At 28.5% G+C, this 25,578-nt stretch overlaps 1 protein-coding gene across 6 annotated transcripts in view; it reads left to right on the forward strand.

Moving 5' to 3' along the window:
• LOC106687746 (eukaryotic translation initiation factor 4B) overlaps positions 1-17,621 on the forward strand; it is a 25,205-nt gene extending 7,584 nt beyond the window's left edge. For 3 of the 6 annotated variants that reach the window (XM_014431783.3, XM_014431784.3, XM_014431782.3), the window contains exons 4-14: positions 766-879; positions 4,162-4,324; positions 5,260-5,392; positions 5,484-5,672; positions 5,801-5,946; positions 7,186-7,360; positions 9,895-10,027; positions 10,159-10,258; positions 11,446-11,548; positions 11,645-11,708; positions 15,832-17,621. In XM_014431783.3, the coding sequence (XP_014287269.1) occupies positions 766-879; positions 4,162-4,324; positions 5,260-5,392; positions 5,484-5,672; positions 5,801-5,946; positions 7,186-7,360; positions 9,895-10,027; positions 10,159-10,258; positions 11,446-11,548; positions 11,645-11,708; positions 15,832-15,897 (1,386 nt within the window). In that variant the 3' untranslated portion in view covers positions 15,898-17,621. Of the gene's footprint in view, positions 1-765; positions 880-4,161; positions 4,325-5,259; positions 5,393-5,483; positions 5,673-5,800; positions 5,947-7,185; positions 7,361-9,894; positions 10,028-10,158; positions 10,259-11,445; positions 11,549-11,644; positions 11,709-15,831 lie in introns of those variants that run through there. The other 3 variants (XM_014431785.3, XR_010844074.1, XM_014431787.2) reach the window with 3 other exon arrangements.
• Positions 17,622-25,578: the final 7,957 nt, after the last annotated feature.

Consider the following 25,578-nt stretch of genomic DNA (forward strand, 5'->3'; position numbering starts at 1 on the left):
TTTTTATAACATCACAATTTATATGAAATATTTTATGTTTTTCCAATTCTATAATGTTTGTATCTTATTTTTTTCATTTAGCCTTGACGAAGCCCATAAAATTATGAAATATTTTATGTTTTTGTTTTTCTTCTACAAAGCCCATTTTAACTACATAAATGTAACTTTATCCAGAAGATAAATCAGTTATTTTTCTATTTATTGTGTAAAGTTGTGGACCTATTATACATTTAGAATGGTATTACATCACATTATTATTATATTAGTTTTGAAATATGTTTTGCGATTAACTGTAAACTTTTAAACTAAATGTTATCATGACAACTTTTTATTTGAATTTTTTTTTGGGGGGGGGGGGAATAAATGTGGTAGTTTTTGTAAGACATAGTTATCCCTTTGTTTGTATTCATTTCTATAATCCTACATATGGTAATTTTTTTCTTTGTTAAATGCAATTATAAGGGTTTTAGCTATTAAAAAAAAAAAATAATGAGATATGATAAAAGGGGAATTCAACACCACTTTAAAAATTAAGGAGGTGTAGATAGTTGACCGTAGATTAATGATTGGAGAAGTTTGTGAGGGGGTGCTAAAAAAAAAAAATAAATAAATAAAAAAAATATGGTTTTGTTTATTTATGTTGTTCTTTGCTGACCGCACCCCCCGACAAACTTCTCCAATTTTTAAAAATTAAGGCACATTTTATTTCATAGCTATATTTTACAGTAACAATATATATTTACTTACATGTTTTCATTCTGTTAGATCAAGAGTGTCCGACTTCCTAAAGAAGAGAAGACTGCTCGTGCCAAGGGCTTTGGCTATATTGAATTTGAAGATCGAGCTAGTCTTTGCACCGCCTTAAGCTTAGGAGATCCTGTAAGTGTTACAATCTTGATCTTATTATATTTATTAACGAATTGGATATTGAATCATCTAAAATTCACAGATAATGTTTTATTCAATGTTAAACACAAATTAATAATATGTGCAATGAGGAAAAAAACACCATTGAATCTCTGTGATCTATCAAATTATTTCACTGTCGATCTGAGCACATATCATTTAGTTAATTTTTGTGTTTGATTTATTAAAAAAAGTTATAAAACTCACTGTTCTTTTTAACTTGTTAAGCAATAATTTTAAAAGTATTGTGACTCCTCTACCTTAATACCCATTTGATAATTTATAAGGTATAGTGAGGGTCCTGAGAGTCTCTATTGAATCAGTACAACCTTATTAATTGGTCTACTAAAAGATTATCCCTTTTCTTTTTCTTTTATTACAACCCTTCAATCAAGAAATCTTAAGACATCTTGATGTATTCTGTAAAATGTGGAATATAAAATATAACTGAGACAACATTCCATCGGATAAGAATATATATTCTCAAGGATATTTAAAAACTAATAGTTATTTAAAACATTATTAAGTTTCTGATATTGATGTGTGCTTAAATCCAGAATAGATTCAAGTGGTTTGAACTTGATAATATCATACTGCCAATTCACCACTTAACGATGCTACGAACATCTTCCAATGTCTAGTGCTGAGAATTAATATCCGAAAATTCGATCCAACGTTTAGACCTAGGATCCCTAGTATCATAGTTTCGTTAAGTAGGATCTTTACTAGAAGAAAACATGGAGTTAGGATATCATTGTTAATAATTATTTATGTATTGATTCAGGGATATTATTATAGATACATCTTGCTGTTCTAATATGTCAATTTTTCTTTCAATTTTTTAAAAGAAAAAAATATTAAAACCAAATGTTCTTGTATTGTTCGTCTTTCATTGTGTGGAGCCTCTCTGAAATATAAGTCAGTCCGCACAGGGTCCCTGTTTCATAATAAAGTACAAACTAATACTGTTAATCCTGTAGTTTGTATTCATTAAACTGACTTGAACAGTTCTGCCAGATAACTTTTTACTTTTAAACTCACGTAATATCACTAATAGTCGTCCTTATCATGAAACAAAATGTATTAGTGCTTGTACTTTATAGTTTGTGAACTTGTATTTATGGATTAATACTATTGGCTTTCATTATGAAACAGGTCCCAGGCTGAAATCGAACCAGTGCCGCTGAAGATTAGAAGTTAATTGTTTTTCCTGTGAATCTTATAGTTATCCTAATACTTTTCAAAAGGGCTAATAATTCAATAAAGGAAATATTTTGTTGTTAGGTACAAAATGACTCAGGTAGCCTATCTTAGTAATGGTAGTAGTCACAGTTTCCAATTCAATTTCTGGTGCCTGCCCAGTAAATTTTTCAAGTTTCATCTTCAACCACTCCTGAAGATTTATTATGTTTAGTCAGTGTTTATTTCTCTGTACACTTTAGTATATGGACTGGTCATACCATACACATTGGTCTAAGTTATTTTTTGGAGCTTGTAGAAAGATCAAATCTAAAGGAAGGTTCCTAATAATCGTTTTTAGACTCTCATCTACGAGACTAATTCACTCCTTCCTCTTCTAGAATGTTCCTCTCTTAGTACATTTAAAGACATCTTTTTGATAATTTCTGTTCGAAGATACTCTTGAAGGTTTTGGCCCTTTAAGGGGAAATTCAGTATAAGTACCGTGTCTAGCCAGCTATCTCATATGATCAGGGATCTACTTGTTTTAACATAAACAATTTTAGAGTGAACTAGAGATTCTATAGGTTGGCTTCCATTATGAGCACTTCCAGAAGTTCAAGAGTTTGAAGTTGACACTAAGTCTGCTGTAATGACCTCCACAGCTGATTACCACTGTAGGTAGAGTATATTTGCTGTTAGGTTATGTTATTTGTGTCAATAATGGTTTGGCATCCTTTAACAGTTGGATTGTATTTATAATATTTTACTCTTTGTATAAGTAAAAAATATGGGGTCTGTTAATTGTCAATCACTAAAACACCAATAAGGTAATTTTATATCCATTTAACTGAACTCTACCAAGATCATTTCTGAAGTCTTGATGTATAAAATGTTGAATTTAAATTTTGGTATAAAATCTGCACATTAAATAAAATAATTCTTCAAAAATATAGGCTTTTATGTTCAACTACAGAAACCCATATTTTTACCAGAAGTTAAATTAAGTGGTGATACTAGTTTGAGTCCAAAAACTCCTCATATCCTGATTAGAAATTTTTTTTTTGTCTGGCTTTAAAAAAAAATGTGGTTTTGACTGCCATTATCCAAGACCAATGTCAAGGCTGTAACGAGGATGGGAAGAGATTTCAGCACCTTTTATTTCTGAAAGGTTTTCTTCGACTAAGCCATGTCAAATGGACAGGAACATTGTCTTGGTTTTAACTTTAAGCTTTACACAATGATAGCATTCATAACTCGCATTTCAAACTTTTCTAGAGTTATTCCAGCATTGAACTTCCTGAACCAAAACCCTGATTTTACATTTCATTGAATATTAGATTTCACTTTGATTTATATCTATACAACAATCAATTTACAGACAGTTTTTTTACATTGTTGTGTTAAAAGAAGAAAAAAAACAAGATACCAGCAGAAAAGTTAGAATTATCCACAATTTTTATGTAAAAACTTTTTAATTAGTTTAATTCCACTGTGTATACATTGTTCTAGTCACTGTTACATGATGCTACAATGACCTTCCAACATAGGGCACATGTGGCTGTATGAGCTACCAATGCCTAGCTAATAATTCGTCTTTCCAAACATGAAACCCAATGCTAGGATTAGGACAAACAGTGATAGTATTGTTAGCGGTTCTACATCAAAGTCGAATTAGAATTAAAATAATGAATTTAATGTCGGCAATAAATATATACCATAAGACATTTTTAAAGACCTATTAATTATAATTTCTTTGTAATGATTAAAAATTTATTTGTAAATATATTAGTGACAAGCCATGGAATTTTTGTACTTAGTGGAATATTAAAATTGTTAAGATTCCTTTATGAAACTTTTGAAAGTTCCTAATTGTATTTTCTATAGTTATTCATTATTTACTAAATTATAACTTATTGGTTTAGTTCACCTATTCTAAAAGTAGTTATTGGTATGATGAAATCCTAAATTTCACTATGTTATAATGGAAAATGAACTTATGCCTAATTTAAAACAAATTGTAATAATTTATGAGTACAGTCATAGTAATCTATTGCAATTTTTTTTTTCTTTTAGACCTTAAAAGGTAGAATCATAAAAATTGAGCTTGCTACTAATGTAGACAGCGGAGGAAGAGGCGGTAATAGAGGCAGAAGAGATGGTGGGCGAGATCAAACATCATCTGATAGGATGACCGGCAACTGGAGAACAGGCCCTAGGCAAGAAGAACCTGAAGAAAGTAAGTTTGTATTTTTATTTTTATCTTCCAATACTCGGGAGTTTTACTTACGACTTGCAAGTCCATTAATTAAATCAGTCCATTATATGAGCTTCCCTTGTTTTACTTGAATGAAAAGCTAAAAAAAAATTCAAATGAGTACCTAACATTATAATTTCTTAATGTCTTGTCCTGTCTAAGGAATATCCCATGGAGCTATGAAAAAATAGTATATCTTGTAAAATCTGTAGTTGGTGGGGCAATCTTTTTATTAATAGATGTTACTGTTAAGTCACAATAAACCTCCTAAAATAAAACTTAACAATTTTAAAGTTATGTCCACCACTTTTGATTTTCTGGTTGTTAATAATTAAAACTTTTACTGTTTTGGGACTTTCTTTGTGGTTAAAAGCTTTAAGTTTGCAAATTTTCGAGTTCAACTCAACTGGAGGTAGGTTAGGATTTGTATACAGACAAGGGAGTGATTGTGAAAATTTGACTTGCTACGTCTGATAAAATAGACGAGTTTTACAATGGCAGGATAAGTTTCTCCCCTTTGCCCTTAGGCAAGGGTGGGGAGAAACTTCCAGATTTTTTAACTTTTTTCAGTTTTTGGTCTTTGACTTATAAACAACTGATCTCTTAAGTTCTACAGCTTTAGCTCTACATAAAATAAAAAAATAGCATTATACATGCATCAATTTATTATTTATTGTATAATAGTCAGGAATTAAGTTTAGAAATTTACTATTGTGAATATTTATGGAGACTAAGATCATTATATTAAGGTAATCATTATATTAATGATTGATATAATAAAATGCCTTTATTAATGTTTTAAATATAAAATAGTAGATATATAACATACAACTAGTTAGTAATGTTATTTAGTTTTAATGAGTAGTATTAAATAAGAAGTAAATATACCATGACTTTTATGATCAAATAATTTTTAGGAGGTGGATTTGATCGAGGAGGATATGGAGGTGGTAGAAAAGACTTTGGATCAGGAGGTGGTGGAGGATTCAGTCGAGGATTCGATCGAGAAGAGCGCAGCGGTGGTGGTGGCGGTTTTCAAAGAGAAGAAAGGTATTTTCTAATTGCTATTTGTTAATTATATTCAAGTTTTAATGTATTATAATCATAATGTCTTATTATCTTGTTTTAATTTTTATTTTAGGTTTGACCGTGGAAGAGAAGATCGTGGGCGTGATGACCGAGGTTTTAGGGACAGGTACGACCGGGATAGGGGAGGAGGTGGAGGTTATGGGCGGGACCGTGAAGGTGGTTTTGGTGGAGATCGAGGTGGTGGATTCAGAGACCGAGGACGAGATGAAGATCGGTTCCCTCGATCTGATGAGCGCGATAGGTATGTATACATCAGTGTGTAGTTCGTCCATAATATATTTTAGCAATAATAACTATACTGTGATTGTTACAGATTGTCTTTAAATTATATTTAATGAAATATCTTCTAACTCTTTATAATATTCACAGGGGTGGCCAGTGGAGGGAGGAACCCAGAGGTGACAGAGGTTCCGTTGGCTTTGGTGGCGGAGGAGGAGGAAGATTTGAAGGAAGAGAAAGGGATGGAAAATATGGACCACCCCCCAGAAGAGATGATTTACCAGCTCCTGACCGAGGTAATTTAAGATTACCTATATTATTAGATAAATTTATTTATATTCAACTATAAATTTTAATGAAGTATAAAAACAATTCTAAGCAAATAAGTCAGCACTAATCAATATAGTATTGATTTAAATTTTCATTGAGAGGATTTTTGTTCTATTATTGTATGACTAAATTAATATAAATAGCATAATACAAGGTGAATTCAGTATTAATTGAAAATCCCCCAGAAAATGAGACCCCCAACCCCGACTATACAAATTCAAAAAAGAAGCGAAAAATTCGGGTTACTTAAATCCGACAGTAGTTCTTTCATTTTGGGAAATAATTCAGATTTCTGTATATCGACAGAACCAAAATATAGAATTTCATACGACGAGTGTTAAATATGTTACCGTGCTAAAGAGTTTGCACAAATTTTGAGTGAATGACCTCTGTTTTCCTGTTAAATGTGCTAATGTGTTATTTAATTAAGTAAGATAGCTAATATTCTATAAACGAGTTTCGTGAGTTCTTATCTTAATATAATAACTGATATAATTGGTTTATTTAAATGTTTAAGGAGAAGTAGTTTGGTTATTATGGTTTTCCACAGTTATGAATAAGAGCAGATTTTTATCCTTTCATCCAATGTTTTTTTTTTTTTTAATTAAAAAAATAAACCTTATTAGTTCCTAAAAACAAGTACGTTGACACGTTGACGTGATGAATGAAAGTATTGAATGCTTGAGATGGATACATCATTGTATCTTTGCATTTTATGTATTATAAAATTAGAACAATCTTTAGCTTAGACCATAAAATTAAATAATGAAAAAATATACTCTTTCTATATGAGAGCAACATAATTAATTGTCTGTTTAAGGAAATAACATTTATGTGATAGGCTTGTTAATAATCTTGGAATTATGGATTGGTTAAATCCAGTTTAAAGGTGTGATATCTATAGTTTAGGAAAGATGTGATATCTCCACAGAGGTTCTCATTCTTTAAACTTCAAATTTTTTATCTACTAAAATGATTTTTTCAAGTAATCAAAGTGCATTATTAGTATCATTTTTTTAATTAACTTATTAGCGTTAACTTTCCTTGTTATCCTTTCCGTTGTCCTAACCCTCTGGAGCTTGATTAGAACAGAAATGTATTACAGTGATGCAGGTTTTAAATTTTGTATGATTTTATTATAAAATGTAACATAATTAAATTATATATTTCCATTGTAGTAATGAAAATCTTTTTGTAATTTTCAGAGTCTAGAACACGACAAAAGTTGGTTTTGCAGCCAAGAACAAAACCGAAAGAAGCTGCCGAGTCAGCTTCCACCTCTGCTTCAATATTTGGAGGCGCCAAACCAGTCGATACAGCTGCTAGAGAACGCGAGATCGAAGAGAGGCTCATGAGAAACGATGAGTTTCCAGATTCTAGGTATTTTTTTTTTTTTTTTTTAATTTTATTTATTACTATTTTTAAGGGTGTCCCAATAGACTGTTCATTTTGCGTATTTTCCAGAATTTATTTAAGTTTGACAGTAAAACACTAAACATCTTAATTAAGGATTATGAAGTTTCTATTACTGTTTGAGTCAAGTGTATAGCCCTGATTTCTAAAGTGAGGTTATAGAACAATTCGAGGATCAGTTGCTCTTAAAATAATATCATAAATACTTGCTCATGATACAGTTGGTTTATTTTATCCTAAACTAGCAGACCTGGCAATTCTTTGCTATTGCTTCATTTAAAGAAGTATATACATTAATTAAACACTATTGCAACTTTAATATCAATTAATCTATAGATGGTAACAGCTAACTTGGCTGTATAATCGTTAATACTGGTTTGATTTAGCTGATTTTTTCTTATTCTTTTAGAAAATTTAACTATTCATGATATTGCCATATTTATACTATGTTATAAATGGATAGTTATTTTTGTAACAATCCAGACTGACTGACCTATCATAGTGTGATAAAAGATTTTTTAGGAGTGAAACAAAGTTGATATTCGTTTATAGCACCTTGATAAACCCTTAAATAAGCTGCACCAAAGGACACAAACCGGATATAATTAAGCAAATCAGAAAAGGAGATATAAAATAAAATATCTGAAAATTTTTTCTTTATTTGAGACTTATATTTTGCTCTTATAAGGGCATTAAATCTATATTTTGTTTGTGTAGGTGTTTGGGTGAGGGGTTTTTCGTAATTGAAAACAATTCTCCTTCCCAGAATAAATTTTTACTGGTTCGGGTTAAATTAAACAGATGACCTGAAACGAATATAAAAAAAAAAAAATAAGAAAATAAATAATAATAAAATAATAAAAATGAATCGGTTTCTGTTGTAACAAAAATTAAAGAATTGTGAAAATAAAATCTTCAGATGTACATACAAAACTAAGAGAATTTTCTTTATACAAAAAAAAATAGTGCTTCAGTTGGTGAGGACAAAACAAACAAAAAAATATGGAGCTCGATGAAAGAGAAAAAAAAAGAAAATCACTCACAGATGGTCGGGGAAGGGTCGTTATGCACATATCGACTATACTTCTCAAAGATAATATATCTTCTAAAATATCAACCGTCATCCAGATGGTGATGGTGAAGGTCGTTTGAAAATTGGACAGGTGGGGGTTCTGAAACGGTACCTCAACCTCAATAAGCGGTGAACCCACCGGTGACAGTGAGAAAAAAGCGCCAGGTGGGTCCAAAGCCTACTTCAATAATGACTAAAAACTGCCTTATCAGTCTGTTTCCAGGCTCTAATTCCATTGTAGCTCGAATGTTGTACAAGGGCTATACTGTAGCGATGTATTTATACTCATACCACAACAAACCCTCTAATTGTCCTTGACTTATGTATACAAAATTTTTAATATAAATTTAAAAACATCAGCAACTTGTAATTGAAAAAATTAAAATGATCTTATTAGTAACAAAAATTAAAACACCAATTGGAAGTAAAGAAAATACACTTTTGAGCTTCAACAGTAGTTTATTCAGCATTCAGCTTTCCCACAGTTGTATTAACATAAGAATTGTATAAAATGCAGGAGATATTAACGATTATATGAACAATAGTCACCGTAAGAAGTCCTCCAAATAAACCCAAGTTAAAAATATCTAATTTTCAATTTCATTGAGTGTTTCAGACGACGCTAAAGTTGAATATTACTTGCTTTTTTCCACAGAAAACATTTTGTTGACCTTTACTGAAATCCTCATTGTTTTTAAAATTTTTGGTGACTAAAAAACCATTTAGTAGTATAGTAATATTTTTTTCTTATACTTCAGAATGAAACAAATCGATTGGCATATAATTTTTTATATGCCCTTGTTCTAAGTATTGCACTTGAAATATTAGAAATACGTTATGAATAGATAGGAAATCTATATGAATGTTTAGTCATTATTTTGTGGCAGGGAATAGTTTACTCCCTTAATGCACAGGAGCCTGTTAAACCTATTGCATATTATCATGATGGGTTATTTAGAGCTTGAGATTTGTAGATTCTTTAAATTGAGCCGTTGACCCCCCTCCAAAAAAAAACATGGTTAGAATAGGGTGGTAACCTGTAGATAACCATTTTTTGTCTTTTCTTTCCCCTTTCTTAATTAAGTTAAGTTTGACCAATAAAGGCATCATTTAATTACTGGTAAATTTGAGATATTTATTAAAAATTATATTTAAAAAAACTAGGTTGAGTCATGTAAAAATTCGATTAATGGTATTAATATGAAGATTACTTGAATTGATTCATTTTTTAAAGTATAAAAATAAAGGCATTTTATACAAAACAATACAATGCTAAGGAATCGGGAAAGAAATTAACTAAATTACAACATTAGAGAATGATGTGTTACTTGACATTATTGCCTACATAAATTGATTTTTGTTCCTGAGATAAGTGTTTTTAGTAAACTTATTTCTGTTTCATCTAAATATTGTATTGTGAATGTTACAGATCCAAGAGTGGTCCAGGAAGTACCGGGAGCAGAGGTGATAAGAGCGACAAGCAACAGTGGGAAGAGAAAAAAGTAGTAGAACCAGCTCCACCTCCTAAAGAAAACGCATGGTCCCGTAAACCGCAGACTATAGTTAGTCCAGTTTTAAATTTATTTTGTTTTTATTATATTACTATAACTATCATTATGTTGTCTTTTAAGTGGTGTATCTTTTTTATTTTTATCTGCATGGCTTTGTCTACATTGTCTTTTTGATTTTTAAGGTTAATAATGGGAGGAGTAGTCCGGAGGATGAAGTTCCACAATCTAGTAGTAGGGTCTCAGAGGAAAGAAGTAGAGATGTTCCCAAGGAAAAGCATGCTGGTTAGTCAATATTTTTGTTTTCATCTTTTCTTTAGATGATTATTTAATTTGTATTTCCGATCTCTTATCATAAAGTGTTGTACCTGCAGCTTATTCTAATTTAACTGAGTATTAACCGTCTCTTTGAAACTCATCTTTTTTTTTTTTAATGGTTATAATTTGTGTAAAGTCACTGGATTGATGATAAAGTCTTTTGGTTTGTCGCATATAGAGTTGTAATTGTTTTGAAAGAATTGTCAATTATTTTATTCCTGTCCAAATTTCATCATTTACATTTAGTAATAGAAAATAGTTTTGCATAATTTCATTTGTCCTTATTAGTTTGAACTCAGTTGTAATGCGCTGTACAGAAACAATCATTTTCGGCATCTCTTACTTTTTTATTTCAATGGAGTAAAAAAGAGGTGTGACCCACAATGAGTTATGTAAAGTTTATAGTGTGATAGCATTATTTTTATTTGTTGTAAAAATTCTATTTTAGAAATATTTCAAAATTAAAAATTAACAACATTCTAGTTGACTTACTGATATGCCATAATGACTATCTGTAAATCTTAAATTTACAATACTCTATATTTTGGATCCTTTGGAATTAATAGAAATCCATACACTACATTCATTACGGTTTTATTCCTTTAGTAATATTTTATTTGGGGGAAGATTTTTTTTTTTTAATAACTACATAAAATAAAATTGAGTTTTGAGCTGTAAGTTGAATTATTAAATACTTTAACATGTTAATGAAAAAAAAAAAAAGATTCTACCTATAATGTGAATGTTTATATCATCCGCAGTAAGTGTTGTTAACGCACATTAATGCCTACAAGGCTTGATGAACTGACCAATTTTTTTAAAAGAATCATAACTCATTATGGAAAATCAATTATATAATTTGTAATAGGTCATAAAATGAATCAGCAGAAAGAATATCTAAAACTGAAAAAAAAAAAGGTTTTGTTTTATCTATTTTGTATTTAGATATGCCTAGTGCTTATTAAAAAAAAAAAAATGTACCTATTAGATCACAAAACCAGCCAATTGTAATTTACAAATCACTAAGGAATTTATTATGCTTGTATTGAAATTAGACTTATGATTTAGAGGATTAGTATTTTACTATGATTTATTATTTTTAAGTTAACCTTGGTCTCTTAAAAATGCTTATGCTATTGAATTATTTGTTGCAGATGATGAAGCGCTGAGTTGTCCAGTTTCTTCAGGTAGGGTACATAGTGGTTTGACAGATAGACCTAGGGGGAAAGATGTTGACAAACCTAATAATAAGCATAGGTTTGCTATTTTGTAACTATTTGCTAGTAGTTATATAGCAAATATTATCGCCAATGATATTATCCAAGTGTCTATATAATTATGTTCTTTTTATAGGGAGAGAAAAGAGAGTCTAGATGACATTTCCAAGATGCCTAAAGTACCCGAATCAAAAACACCTGTAAGTATTGTATATCTAGCGATATTATTTAACAGCCGATTCCTTTGCAATTCTCTCTTAATTTTTAGGAGAAAAAACTCTCTGGATAAGTCATTTCAATTAGATTCCTGTCTATTTTTTAAAAAAAAATTATACAACACAAAAAAAACTCAGGTTATATTAGGGGTATTAGTGATCTTTAGTTTAACATGTGAAAGCGTGTTAAATGGAAAAACTCATGTTAAATGGAGAATGACGTCATGGAACAGACCAGCTGAGCTCGTCACCTTTTTCTTTTTGTTGTGTTAACTTGCTTGTGGTTTGTGTTTTGATTGTGTTAGTATTAGGGGTATTCATGATATTGTGTTAAATGTAAAATGTTTTACCATGCTAAATGTTATAAGTATAGGATTGTGAGCAACCCTATTTAAAGTCATGTTGAATGCATAAGAGCTCCTAGCGTATATTTCTAGGTTTTGATTACAGTAATTTATTACAACATGCCTAAAATAAGTGATAAGTAGAAGTGTAAAAGTTTGGCTACCTATGAGTAAGTAACCTAACACGACAATAAATAAAACAAGCTCAGCTGGTCTGTTTCGTGACGTCATTCTCCATTTAACAGACCTAGTAACAGACTCAGCCATGTTACATTGTTTTAACATTGAAAAAGAAGAAATATTTCTCCATTTAACATGTTAAACTAAAGATCATGAATAACCCTATTGTTTTGGATATTTTTAAAACTAATAAAGCAATGGATGACAATAATAATGTAATGACAGTTGTAAGTTTATCTTGATTCTCTTCCTCACAAGCCAAACTTTCACACTTCTTCTTTTCACTCAATTTAGGCATGTTGTTATAAATTACTTTAGCCAAAACTTGTAAGTAGAATTAGAATAACATGATGTTTTGGAAAGAAAGCTTATAAAACAAGTTGACCTAAAAATCCACTAGGAGCTCTTAAGCATATAACATTTAACATGACTTTAAATAGGGCTGCTCATAATTCCTCTATTATAACATTTAACATGGTAAAACATTTTACATTTAACCCATCATGAATACCCCTGTTATTGAATGGAAGTATTAGTCATAAACCATAGGTCTATTGGGAAATTAAATGCCTATAAAATATTGAAGTTTTTAACCAAATATTTTACTTTACAAAGCTAAGAAGTTTTAAGAAGTTACATTACTTATTCAGATAATCTAGTAATCAAACTGTTGATATGTATTTGATGCTTGGTCATAAGGGCTTAAATTGAAAATATGAATTTTTCAGAAGAGCAAAAACAAAGTTTCAAAACATTATGTGACATCTAATTATTGATATTTTTGTAATTGTTATTTTTATGTATCAATATTGTAGTAAGTCTATCTGAAGCATAAAGACCTTAATACCAACTGGTATTAATCTGATTTGGTGCTATAATATGATATAATCTCCAAATGCTCAAAAAGTGACTTAAGCCCTTATCACTGCGCATCGAAGATATATGTGCATAATGGTCATATAGGGTAAATAAAAGCAAATATCCAAAACAATAGGGGTATTCATGATCTTTAGTTTAGGGTGAATTAATTTTTTATAATTTTATTTTCTATTGAATTGGAAGTTGGCCTTTGGAAAAAAAATTAACTTTTGTTAAAATTTTACTTATTTGTGTAGCATTACTAACTATGACTTGTTAATTCGCGTGAACAACCATTTGTAGTTAAAGCTATTATTTCAGTTAGGGTCTCTTTAACCATTCTGATTTATGATATTTTGTTGACATAATAGCTAAAGTGGAACTTATTTACCAATGTTGTACAACTTGAAAACAAAAATTATACCAAATCTATAGAAATAGAATTTAGTTTTGGGTGAGCAAGGAGAAATACAATGGTAGCAGTGTGCATGATGACAGTAGGTTTTAGGGTATGAGCGTCATTTTTATTATGGATAGTTAAGTTATTACACATAATAAAAATAATATTTTATTTTACTCGATATTAAGAACTTCATAGCCACAATGTATGTATGTGCATGCATGGAAAGCTTTCAACTCTTGGGAAGGGGAGTTAGTATTAATTATAAAATAAAGAAAGTTTGCTTTCTGTATAAACAATTTTCTATTAATTTTGGATACGGTATATTCACTAATCTTTTCATGAAAGCAATTCTTTATTCAATATAATTTACCAGTCGCTAAAATAGAAAAAGTGTCCTAAAGGAAATTTTACAGGAAATACTTAAAACTTTCTAGATGATCTTTAAAATTAAAACTTACACTTATTTAAAATTTTGAATAGATTCTTATGTGCTTACTAACTGACAATAGCTCATTGAAGTTAGTGGATGCATTTTTTCTACTATTTTAAATTAGAGGTTAGACGTACAAAGTGTTTTCCGTATAATTTATTGGACATATAGCCCTTTTTCTATATGTGATTAATTCTGAAATAAAAATGATAGTCATTAAATTTGCATTAAAGATGACCTAAAATTTACCTAGTTAACCTTAAAGATTTATGTTCGTTAAAATTCTTTTGGAAATATTTTTTTTTAGATATTTCTAGAAATAATCATTAATTTTTTTTTTCTGGATTTGAAAGGCTTTATTTCAATAGAAGCAATATTCAAAGTTTCGACATTTGAGGTGTATTCATTTATTAAATATTATAATTCATTTGATGTTATAATCATAAGTGGATTTCAATGCTATGTTTGAACAAACATTTATATTTCTGTTTTTTTTCATAAGTATAAAGGAGATTTTAGCTTCAGTATCTTTGTTGTTTGGAACTAAAGTGCAAATTATTATAATAATAAAGATGTTCTCTAATATATTATCAAATTAGGAAATAGTACAATACTGAATGACGCTGTCTCCTCTATACAGCATCTTGGTATCTCCATCAGTGGATTCTTCCACTGTATCTCCATTTATACATTCATCTTTACCCTCATGTGCTTTGAGGGAATTGATGTTTATCTGTATAATTTATTTTTAAAAATTAGTTATTTGACATGCTATATACAACAAGGAAAAAAAAAGGTATCTCACTTTTTCCTAATGTTCAAGAGAAGAAAGTTTATCTTGGAATCATTTATTCTTTATGCTTTATATTTTTTCTTCAACAGTTATTTTAACTTTATAATTGTGTCAGCCTCCAGAAATCTTTCTTTAACTGTTTTTACTCATACTATCTTATCTGTATTGAAAAAAAAAAATCATGTCTCTCCATTACCATTCTATTACATATTCCTACTAGTTCTCCAAAAGTGGTGGGTGTTTTACTGTGTTTATTAATCAATTCTAAATCTGAAGTGTTGGTTTGAAGGTTGACAAAATTAAGATATCTTGTAATTTCGGTAATCCAAACTAATTGGTGTGTCGGATCAGATAAAGTGTTAGGGGAAATACTGTTAAAAATTCAACAATATGAATTTAACCTACTTTTTTTTTTTGGAAATTCAACATTTTAAAGTTTTAAAAAATTGTTTTATTTTATATCCCAGTAATGCTAAGTGATAATTTAATTTGTTAAAACTATAAGATTGGTCGTTTGTAAGTTTAAAAAAAGTATAAATAAATTTTAAAAAATACTCTTTATATGAATTTATTTGAAACGTAATAATAATAATAAATTTTTTTTTTTAAAAAATGAGTTCACTAACATAATATATTATGAGCACTTCCATAGGAATTAGATTACCCAATATTGAAACAGTAAAAATTTCCACGTTCAATTTCAGGGTGATTACAATAACTTTCCCATAGATTGGAACATTAAAAATTATCCAATACACATGTGCACTTTAATTTGAATACAAAATTGTTATTGCCTGCTGATTTTTCTCAAAAAAAGTAGCTTATTTTATGACAGTTCGGATTACCGATATTACACTGTAGTTGGTTTTTATTAAAGAAGAATAATTAAATATTAATTCATTTGATTTTTTGAAATTTTTCTTTTGGTGGTAAGGAAATGGTTGATGAAATTTTAAGGATTTGTTAATTTTATTTTTCTACCTACAAGTACATAAATTAATAACATAACATTATACTAATGTATTTATAGATATAATACTTGAATTTGATTTATTTCATTGTTTATATTTAATTATTGTATAATTTTTTGTTTTTTCCAGAACTTTGCCGGATCAAATAAATTTAGCACACTAGTAGATTCAGATGATGAAGCTCCTACGGAATAACTGAACTTGTTAGCCCCCTGTGCTAGCATCTCCACCGTCAGTTTGTGTAACTGATTAAACCATAGTCAAGAGTAAACTATTTAAACGATTGAGGGGACATAATGGAAAAATAAATAGGTCTCCTTTGGTATAGAAAAGTCACTCTTTTTCATCTAATAATGGGGTCATGACAAGATTTCATTAAACGATGTAATTCTGATATAATGGCTATTATATAGCATGAAATGAATAGGGATACGAAATGAATCGCTACAATAATTGTACAAAATAATGCTTTGCAGAATAATAATAATTGTCGGACTGATCTATTTATAGAAGACAAAGTATCATTATCTGTTTTAGTTCCTAATCGGAATTGGGAAGTATGTAAATATCTGAGTTTTTTTTTCTTTTTCTTTTTTAAAGAGGTATGCTACCGTATCAAGGATTAATTCTGGCAATCATAGTAGTGTTTACAAATTATTTAAAAAAATAATGAAGTTATTCTAAGGTACATGTATGTACATATTTGGATGTATATGTATGTAAACTAACTATTTATTTCCTGGCAATTTTCCCTTTTTAATAAAATGACACTTGACACGTAGGACACGTGGGTTCTAATGATACCGTGCCTCTATATCCGAAGAAAATAGATGTAGGTGCTTCTTAACCTTAACAGATATCCTTTCTTGAAAAAAAAGGACTAATTTTTGAGAACGCTGCTTCACTTGTTCGATCTGGGTGCCCTCTGTTGTAGTGTTTTTTCTTATCCTTAGCTTAGTGGAAATAAAGATTCATGTCTCAACTTCGATTATTTTAGGCTAATAGCGGTTATATCTATATTTATTTAGACATTATCCGAGTCTATATATGTATTTATATGTTGCTCAAACAGTTGCATTAGCCACACAGATTTTTCCATGGTTGTAGGTATTAATAATTGTAATAAAGACGTAATAAATCTGTCATAGCTAGTTGAACTGTATTAGAAAATTATTAAAGTAATGGTTATGAAGTTATTCCAGTCTTCTGTATTAACAATTAATTATAAAATGTTTAAATTTTTGTTGCTATTTGAAACGTATAATCCTAGAATTTGAAATTATATATTTGTATTTTAGCTCTTGCTTATATAATTTGATTGCATTTCCTTATTGTTATATTTTAATCATTAGAATCGTTGTTGTTTTCCATGTTTTTCCTTTTTTTATTTTTTAGTTTCTTTTTTTTGAGTTGTACAAATTTTGGTATATGTATTCTTTGTTATATATATAAATATATAAAATCTATTCATGATAGCATACTAGTCGTGTTATTCAAAATTAGAACACAAAAGGTATTTGTTTATTGTGGTCTTATTGTTTTGATTTCATATAATATAATTGAGGTATTATTTATTTTTCTTTAAAATTTCTATATATTATAGATTGGTAGTGAAATGTCGTGTATTTATATGTTTCTTCCCTCCCTTCATTTTTAAATCATTAATATGAATAAAAATTAAATATTTTGGCTAGTAAAAGCTATCTGAATATTATGTATAAATATAAGATCGTAATTTTTGGGGTATAGTCCATATATAATTATTAAATTTTTGTAATTATAATATAATTATACAAGACATAAATCTGTGTAAAAATGATATGTATGTAGTCTGACCTTGTTACTTACAATGTGTCATTTTGTACAGTTTTGTCTCACATTTATAAATTGAATATAACCCAATTAAATCACAAATTTCATTTTAGTATTGTTTGTTAACCATAATATATATATCTTATAAAGCATATTATTTTCTACCATGGACTGGATATCCTTTTTCTTTCCACAATTGTGAGTTAGGCATTCATCAACTGTCTTTTATGAGAATGATCTGTACAAACTTTAGGATTTTTCTCTCTCCCTTACCTGATCAATTCTTGCATTTAAAGGTAATTTTATTAAACGAATGTTTATAGTAAAACAGATATATATTGAACCTAAAGTTTTCTCACAAATATAGAAATTAAAAAAACTAACTGTAATTAAGACTATAACAAAGCAAAAAAAAAAAAAAAAAAATGGTTTTATATCATAAAGTCAGGTCGAGTTAAAGACTTCATCTGTGAGAAATAATCAGATTATTTTTTTTTTTTATACTATAACTTCAAATTTACATTTGTTGATAATATGCATATCTATTAGAGATTAAGATGAAAGTTTTGTTAGAAATAGATGCAATTCTTTTTTTTTTTTTTTTAACATTTGGCATCTATTGTTTTTCTCTTGACCACAGGTATGTTACTGTAAAGGATTTTTTGTTGAAGGAATTTTCTAGAGCTATGGGGGAAAATGATGGAAAACCTTAGTGTGTACAATTTTATTTTTCAAATTGTTTAAATAGAAAATGTAATATATTTCTTTAGTTGTAAGTATGAAATAAGGTGGGTCTGAGAAGTTATAGGGTTGCCAACTGTGACCTGAGCCCGTTCAGTGATAAAAAGTTTGGAATAACTGTTGTTTTAGTTGGTCGTAATAAAATAGACATTAATCAAACCAGTTATTTTAATGACTACAGTATTAAATAAGACTTAGTCAAATTTTTACGATCAATAGTAATAATATTTATTTTGCCTAGTAACAAGAGATTGTCAACAACTGATAGTTTTAAGGCTTTTATTTCAGACCAATCCGCTTTTCTCATATGTTGGGACTGGGACTATGTGTGGCAACTTGTCAAAAACTCTGACCCATCTTATCTCCTTGCTTGCTACTATGCAGTTTAATAGTTTGTTGCCTTTGTTAAGTAAATGGATCTACTTATAATATTTAATAGGTACGTTAGCAAAATCTCTCAATTCTATCTACCTGTGGCTGAATTAAATTTACACTTCAATTTTGACAAAATTGTGAAATTATGAATTTAATAATTAGTTAGTTCTTTCATAATTTCATGAATTTGTCAACATTCAAGTGTAAATTTGGTTCAGGTATAGGTATATAAGAAAGAAAACTTTTTGTTAAGTTGTCACTTTTACCCTTCTCATCCACCCGCTCATATAGTTTTTATTATATTTTTTATGCAAAAAAAGAAAAGATTATTGTATTAAGAATTTATGTCCTACAGAAAAAAAAAAAAAAATAGTTAACCAACTCATAGAGGATTAAACCAAAATATTTTGAAGTAATCATTAAAAATATATATCTTATTATTTTAATGTATCACATATTTATTTCTTGAACAGTAAGTTATTAAAAAATTATGAAAAGGATTGTCAAGTGTGCGGTCAAAAGAAAACAAAAAATAGTTAACAATTATATAAATAAGTAGTTTTTAACTTTTTTTTTTCCTTTTGACTGTAGACCTGATCATCTTCATAATTTGAAATAATATGGTCAATTATTTATGATATCAGAGGTCAACATATCCAATCGTGGGGTGAGGATATTACAGTGCCTCGTTCGGGTTCATTTCTAATCTGTGGCAGATATGAATTAACTCTGGAAATATTAGTGTTGTTATAACATATAGAGCATCAACACATTATTCAGTACCTGTTATCCAGAGAAAAATGACTACAATAGCTGTATAGGATATTGAGCAGAATAAGTCTGAATTGTAAGGCATCTCGGCAGCCATATTGGCACCCTCAGTTTTTTCAAATAGCTGCTACTGGTAGAAATTTTTAAGAATGCTTCATTTAAGTTTAACACAATTCATAGTCAGTTTTTTTTTTAACTTGTCTTATTTTAGAAAAAAAAATTAAGCATTAAATACAGTTGATAATTATTTCTCTGACTCATTTATAATATTTCTTTTGTTTTAGGTTTTCTAAATTATTTTTTTTTTCTTCTGATATATTTTCATTTACTCTAACAAAAGGTTAGACATGTTTTATTTAAATTCCCTTAAAATAATATTCAAGTATTGAAATATATAATTAAGTCATTAATGCCAAATTTTATTGATTAATAAATGTACTACCCATGAAGAGTCGGGGTACTTTGTAAGGGACTGAGCTATCTAGCTTCCAATTTTTATTGATTATACGAGACCAAATTTTCAATTTCAATCACCAGGATTTGAAAAAATTATTACCTTACTGATAGGATATTAATGCAGAATAAGGATTAAATATTTACGGCATAGTTTGTATTATCAATGTGCAAGCTTTCTGATATCTTGTATCATCTTTATAATATTAGAACTATAAAATTTTATGGAGATTATTTTCTCTATTAACTAGATTATTATATAATATTTCATCCTTCGTTCCAGGCAACTTCTTAAAATAGACAGATAAGCAGTGTACAAAATATGGAAAAGGACATAATAGCCAAGATGATGGACAATTTTCAGAGTTAATTATTTATTACTTAGCCCATTAAAATTTTATCTCGGCATACCATTAAAAAACAGTATTTCTTTGCTTGATAATTGTATGGTGCCAAATTATTATTTTAGCAGAACATGAAATATTTTTAGATTTTACTCTTCATTACTTTTAATTTGATTTAAATATTTGTGAATTGTTTAATTACCCTCAGCTCATTTGACATACGCAAGCCCTTTTAATACATTTTTTGTACAAATGGATATGACTAAAATTATAGGTCTTGTGTGGTTATTAACAGGTGTAAATAGATTTAATGAAGACATTCATATTAAGAGATTATTACTGACATCACATAAAGTTATTAAGGGATAAGAAAAAAACCTATTATTTTAAACCAAATTATAGTATTTTCAGTTTTGGCTCCTAAGAGCCTTTGTTAAGCAAGGGCTTAGTTAAGGACTTATTAATTGCTTGCAGCAACTTTTATTTGGCAGCATAACCTTTTTAGAAGGAGCCCTTTAAATGTCATTTATTCGCCTGGCTCATTATGTATTGAATTTGTTTTATTGTGGGGTGATATCCTGGTGTGTTCTAGGGATTTTTTTTTTATAGGTGAACATAGAAAAATGTTCTTTCTGTTAGATAAATACTAAATAACAATTCAATTTGATTTTCCTGCTCATTAAAATTTAAAACCACCAATATTACAGACAATATAATAGTTGTTAAAACAAATAAATTAAAAATATTTGAAGATCAAACTCTTGATGTAAGTTCGATTCTGAAATGAATGATAATAATCTGTTGAGCTATCAATTTGGGATTGTTCTGATCACTAAACTGAATCTTTGTTGTAATTATTTGTCATAGTATTATGTTACACATTCTTTTAACATATACTATTAAATTTTTACATTCTGTCAGATAGTAAAAATTTGCTCATTTATAAAAAAAACTAAATCATTAAACAGGTACACTTCTTTATCATTAAATAGCTAAATTTCTACTAAAGGTCATGAGGATAATTGAATAGCTACACTAATAAAGAAATAATTATCCAAGAAACAGAAATGAGGTTCCTACAAATCATAGACTGTTTAGTATGAACCTCATTAGACCAGACATTAATTTAGTCTAAGGATTAGAAATAGGAATGGGTTTAATGAAAACCTACTGTATAAGACAACATATGCATAATAAAGTGAGTTTCTACAATTTTTCATGAATAGTAAGAACAACAGAACTTATATCTGTGTCATTTATCAACATTAAAATATATTATGCCCATATGTACCTAAATAAGAAAAATATAGTGTTTTACAGAATCGTGGTTAAAAACCTAACTCTCCGAATCTACATAAATGCACCAATTTCTCATAATTAAATAATTTACTGAGTTATGAAGACTGCTAATGCAGAAAAACGTAATCTGGACGATTTTCCACCAGAGTACCCTTATTAGACCTAAAATTCGAGATCATTGGAATGTTTGGGTGGTGCTGGCCTCTATCGCCGCTAGATTGAACTATTTTTCCTACCTTCCTCGATTTGTGCTGCTATCTAGAGGCAGTTAGTTGAACTAATATTTTACATCCTTTAAATCGTGAATTTAGCCGTAATTATTTTTTGTTTCATTCATTAAAGTTAAAATTGCATAATTTTCTAATTATATTTATTTATATATGCTCTAGATTAGTATGCTTAAAGTTAATCAAGCATACTAATTAATAACAACTGTACATTCTAATGTTAATAATAACTATACATTCTTTTATAATCCTATTAACTTAAAAACTATGGAGATTAAAGTAAAGTATTAGAATTTAAAACGATAAAATATAGTCATTAAAAGTATATTATTAGTTGACTTATAAAAGTAATTACACTTTTCTTCTATAATACCTATTACAAATGTTAAATAATATATGAATTTAAGTCTGATTTAAATTAATGTATATTGGACCTATTATGAAAAATTGAAGACTATTGACATTCACTATCAAAAGTGTTCAGAATTTATTTAAGACTTTTTGTTTTACTTATTTTTTATTAATTTATCTTTTTTTTAAAGGGTTTTTTACTAATTTGTTAATGTTGTAACAACTCTGAACAGTAACAAAAAACTAGTTATTTTATTTATTATTATTTATATTATATTTACACGTTTTTCACATGACAGTAGAATAATATAGGTGTCAAAAGTATTCGGATAATTTTTTTAATGATAAAAATGTGAAAACTTAAAAACAAATAGACAATGAGCATGCTTGTTCCTAATGTTAGAGATAGTTAAAAAGATACAGAAGTGAAAAACGGATTCATAGTTGTAACAATCCAGAGGATTCCTTCAGAAATACTGATTAGACTCCCTGAAGAACCTACCTGAAATTGGGTAAAAAATATCAGAAAGGACAAAATATCTCCTTGGAGGATATTAACAGTACAACAGAGAGAATATTTGCCTTGTATGGTTCTAGTATTACCAATAAAATACATACAAAAGGAGTAGGGCAACAGGATATTAGAAGACCAACACACATCGAGGATATATAATATATTTTCAAAAACATGTTGAAATGTACAATTAGAAATATATGTAAGAAACAGAAAAATCACAGTATCCATAATTTACTACCTAAAGTTAAATTTGCAAGTCTGTGTTATACAATTTTGCCAGACATAAGAAAAAATTAAATCATTAAATATAGGATAACAGTCTAATATGTAATATCATTTCTCTATAAATTAAAGGTCAAAGATTAAAATAATAGAACAAAGTTTAATGAAAAAAACAGAACCTAGTTATGAAATTGTATAAACAATTATTTTTCATAATCCATACTGTATATTCCAATTTATAGCATAAATAGCACGATTGAACACATGAGTGGATGAAGTTTCTATGTAACAAATTTTTGAAAATTGATTTTTTCTTATGAATCAAGGATTCGTCTGCTTATCTTCGCCTTGTAACATTAAAACTTCCGATTTTAGGTTAATCAAATGATTTCTCCGAGCATTAGACTGATCATATCTTTAAAATAATAAGTAAAACAAAAAATAAATACATGGGAAAAAAATATGAAAATAATTAGGTTCTAGTATTTGTTGATAATTTTATTATTTTAGGTTAGAAAATGGAATTTGACTGAAGAGAATATCTTTTAATTAAATTAAATATTTCTTATATTCTAATTTATTTATTTTATGGAGAAGGGAAAGCATTTCACTTTTTGTTAATCCAAACCAATTTGCTATACCTCACCTAATCAACTCGAACAAAAATTATTATTTATTCTACTAAAACTTTTAATTTGTAATAAAAAAAAATTTATCATTGTATAGATAAATACAAAATATATTTTCCACTGTCAATTCATTATATTTTATATTTTTAAATTACACACAAATAATAATTTAACAATAATCACATTTTACAAGTAATAGTGTGATAATGAAGGCCTGTGATAATGAATCGCTCTCTACATACATCCTTCCAGTGATGCCCCTTCAAACCCAATTCTACTCAATCAGTTTTAACGCAATCCTCCCATCTACGGTTCGGTCTACCCCTCGGATGTTTTCCTGTTGGTTCAGTGTTTATTAACATGTTAAACAAGTAATTATTGTACAATATATAAGTTATTACTAAGATGATATACTATTTAGCAGTAAAATATTGTTTTTCCAAATAATAAGCTTCAATAAAGTTACTAGAAGTTAAGTTTTTAAATAATCATACAAAATTAATCTAAGAAAATGATTTCTTGCTCTTATAGCAAAATATCCTTATAATCCTCAACAACTCATTTCTGGAAATTTTCTGTTTTATATCATAAATATTTACCAATGAAACAAAATTCTTGTTTTATTCAATTAAGTTCATAATGGTGAACATTAAACAAATTTATGAGTTCTAAGTTTGATAATTGAGTCTGAGAAAAGAGAAAATGCTACTTAAGACGGAGGTGGTGATGAAGAACTGAAAAGTTTTATGTAAGGGGCTGGTTAAAATGACATGTTACAATTAAAATTAAAGTATTAAAAATTTAAGGTCACAAATAAATACAGAGGGTCTTCATTTCAATATAATAGTCTCAGGAGAATTTGCAGCAAGATCATAAAAAAACTTCAGCATACCAGAAATTCTTCTTTGATGACTACTTAAATAATATAAAGACAAACATGAATGACTGAAAAGTACGTATGCTGGTACAAGTCTAAAAATATAGAAGATAATTAAAAAAAAAAAAAAAAACAAGTAAATTATTAAATATTAATATAAATTCTGAGATCAAAAACTGAATTAATTATAATTGTAATTAATTGTTTTTTACATTTAGAAAATATTACACATTTCATTTGGAACAACCAAAAGTAAAACAAAAAAATAATAATATTGATCAATTACTTTTTTTTTAATCTTGGCTTTAGGTCACAATTAAAAAACAATAGTTTTTCATTTATATATTGTGTCCCCCCCCCCTCTTCAGCATATAATTTTTTCCAGTAATATTGGGCGAGTCGCAATTTTAAAATATAAAGCACTCTTGATAAAAATTGTCAATAAATTTTGACCCAAAGGTAAGTTAAAAAAAATCCAGTACCTGGCTTGAAAGGTCGTATGGAGAGGAGGGAGGAAAATAATGAAGATATTTTGTAAAATGTTGACAAACAAAAAGTTTTCAACCACAGGACACCTTGCATAATTTTTTCGAAGTAAATGGAGTTTTAGGTTAAATATTTAGCGTTAACGACTACTCATAATATACCTAATAAATAAATTGTAATAAAATTAGGAATGTATATTAAACCTTATTTATTCACGAAAGTATTCTTCTGGGTATTCAACCTCATTAAATTTTTTTTCTTATGAAATAATTATTTGATGGAATGGATAATTTTAATAAATAAAACATCATACAAGAAAGCATGGAAATTGCTTTTATATTCAAAAGTGCTTTCTTGGAAACTGACAACTAATCTCGAACAATCCAAGCTGCTAACATCGAAGAAAAAATTGTTTCTACAAGTGGTATACCGGCTAAACACATGGCCAAATCCATCTTTAAAATATTGGCAAATTCAACCTTTGTTTATGAGGAGTCAAATCCTTGATGGGTGGTAATCCTAGTACTAACTAGAATTGAAATATAAAAATTAATAAAAAGTTTTCATGTTTGTTCCACAAGATAACAATAAATCTTCCCTCCTGATTAAACATTTAGTCAGCTATGCCACCATCAGCCATCAGTATATTGATGTAGTTTAAAAACAAACACTTCCAGTCCAGACAGTACAAGTCTAGAGATGTGGAAGAAGAGGGGAGTACCATTCCCCTCCCAATACTTTCATAAAACCTGAAAAGTTGAAAATATGAGAA

The sequence above is a fragment of the Halyomorpha halys genome, unplaced genomic scaffold (assembly GCF_000696795.3).
Source record: "Halyomorpha halys isolate HHAL.00 unplaced genomic scaffold, Hhal_1.1 Scaffold1006.1, whole genome shotgun sequence".
Taxonomy (NCBI): Eukaryota; Metazoa; Arthropoda; class Insecta; order Hemiptera; family Pentatomidae; genus Halyomorpha; species Halyomorpha halys.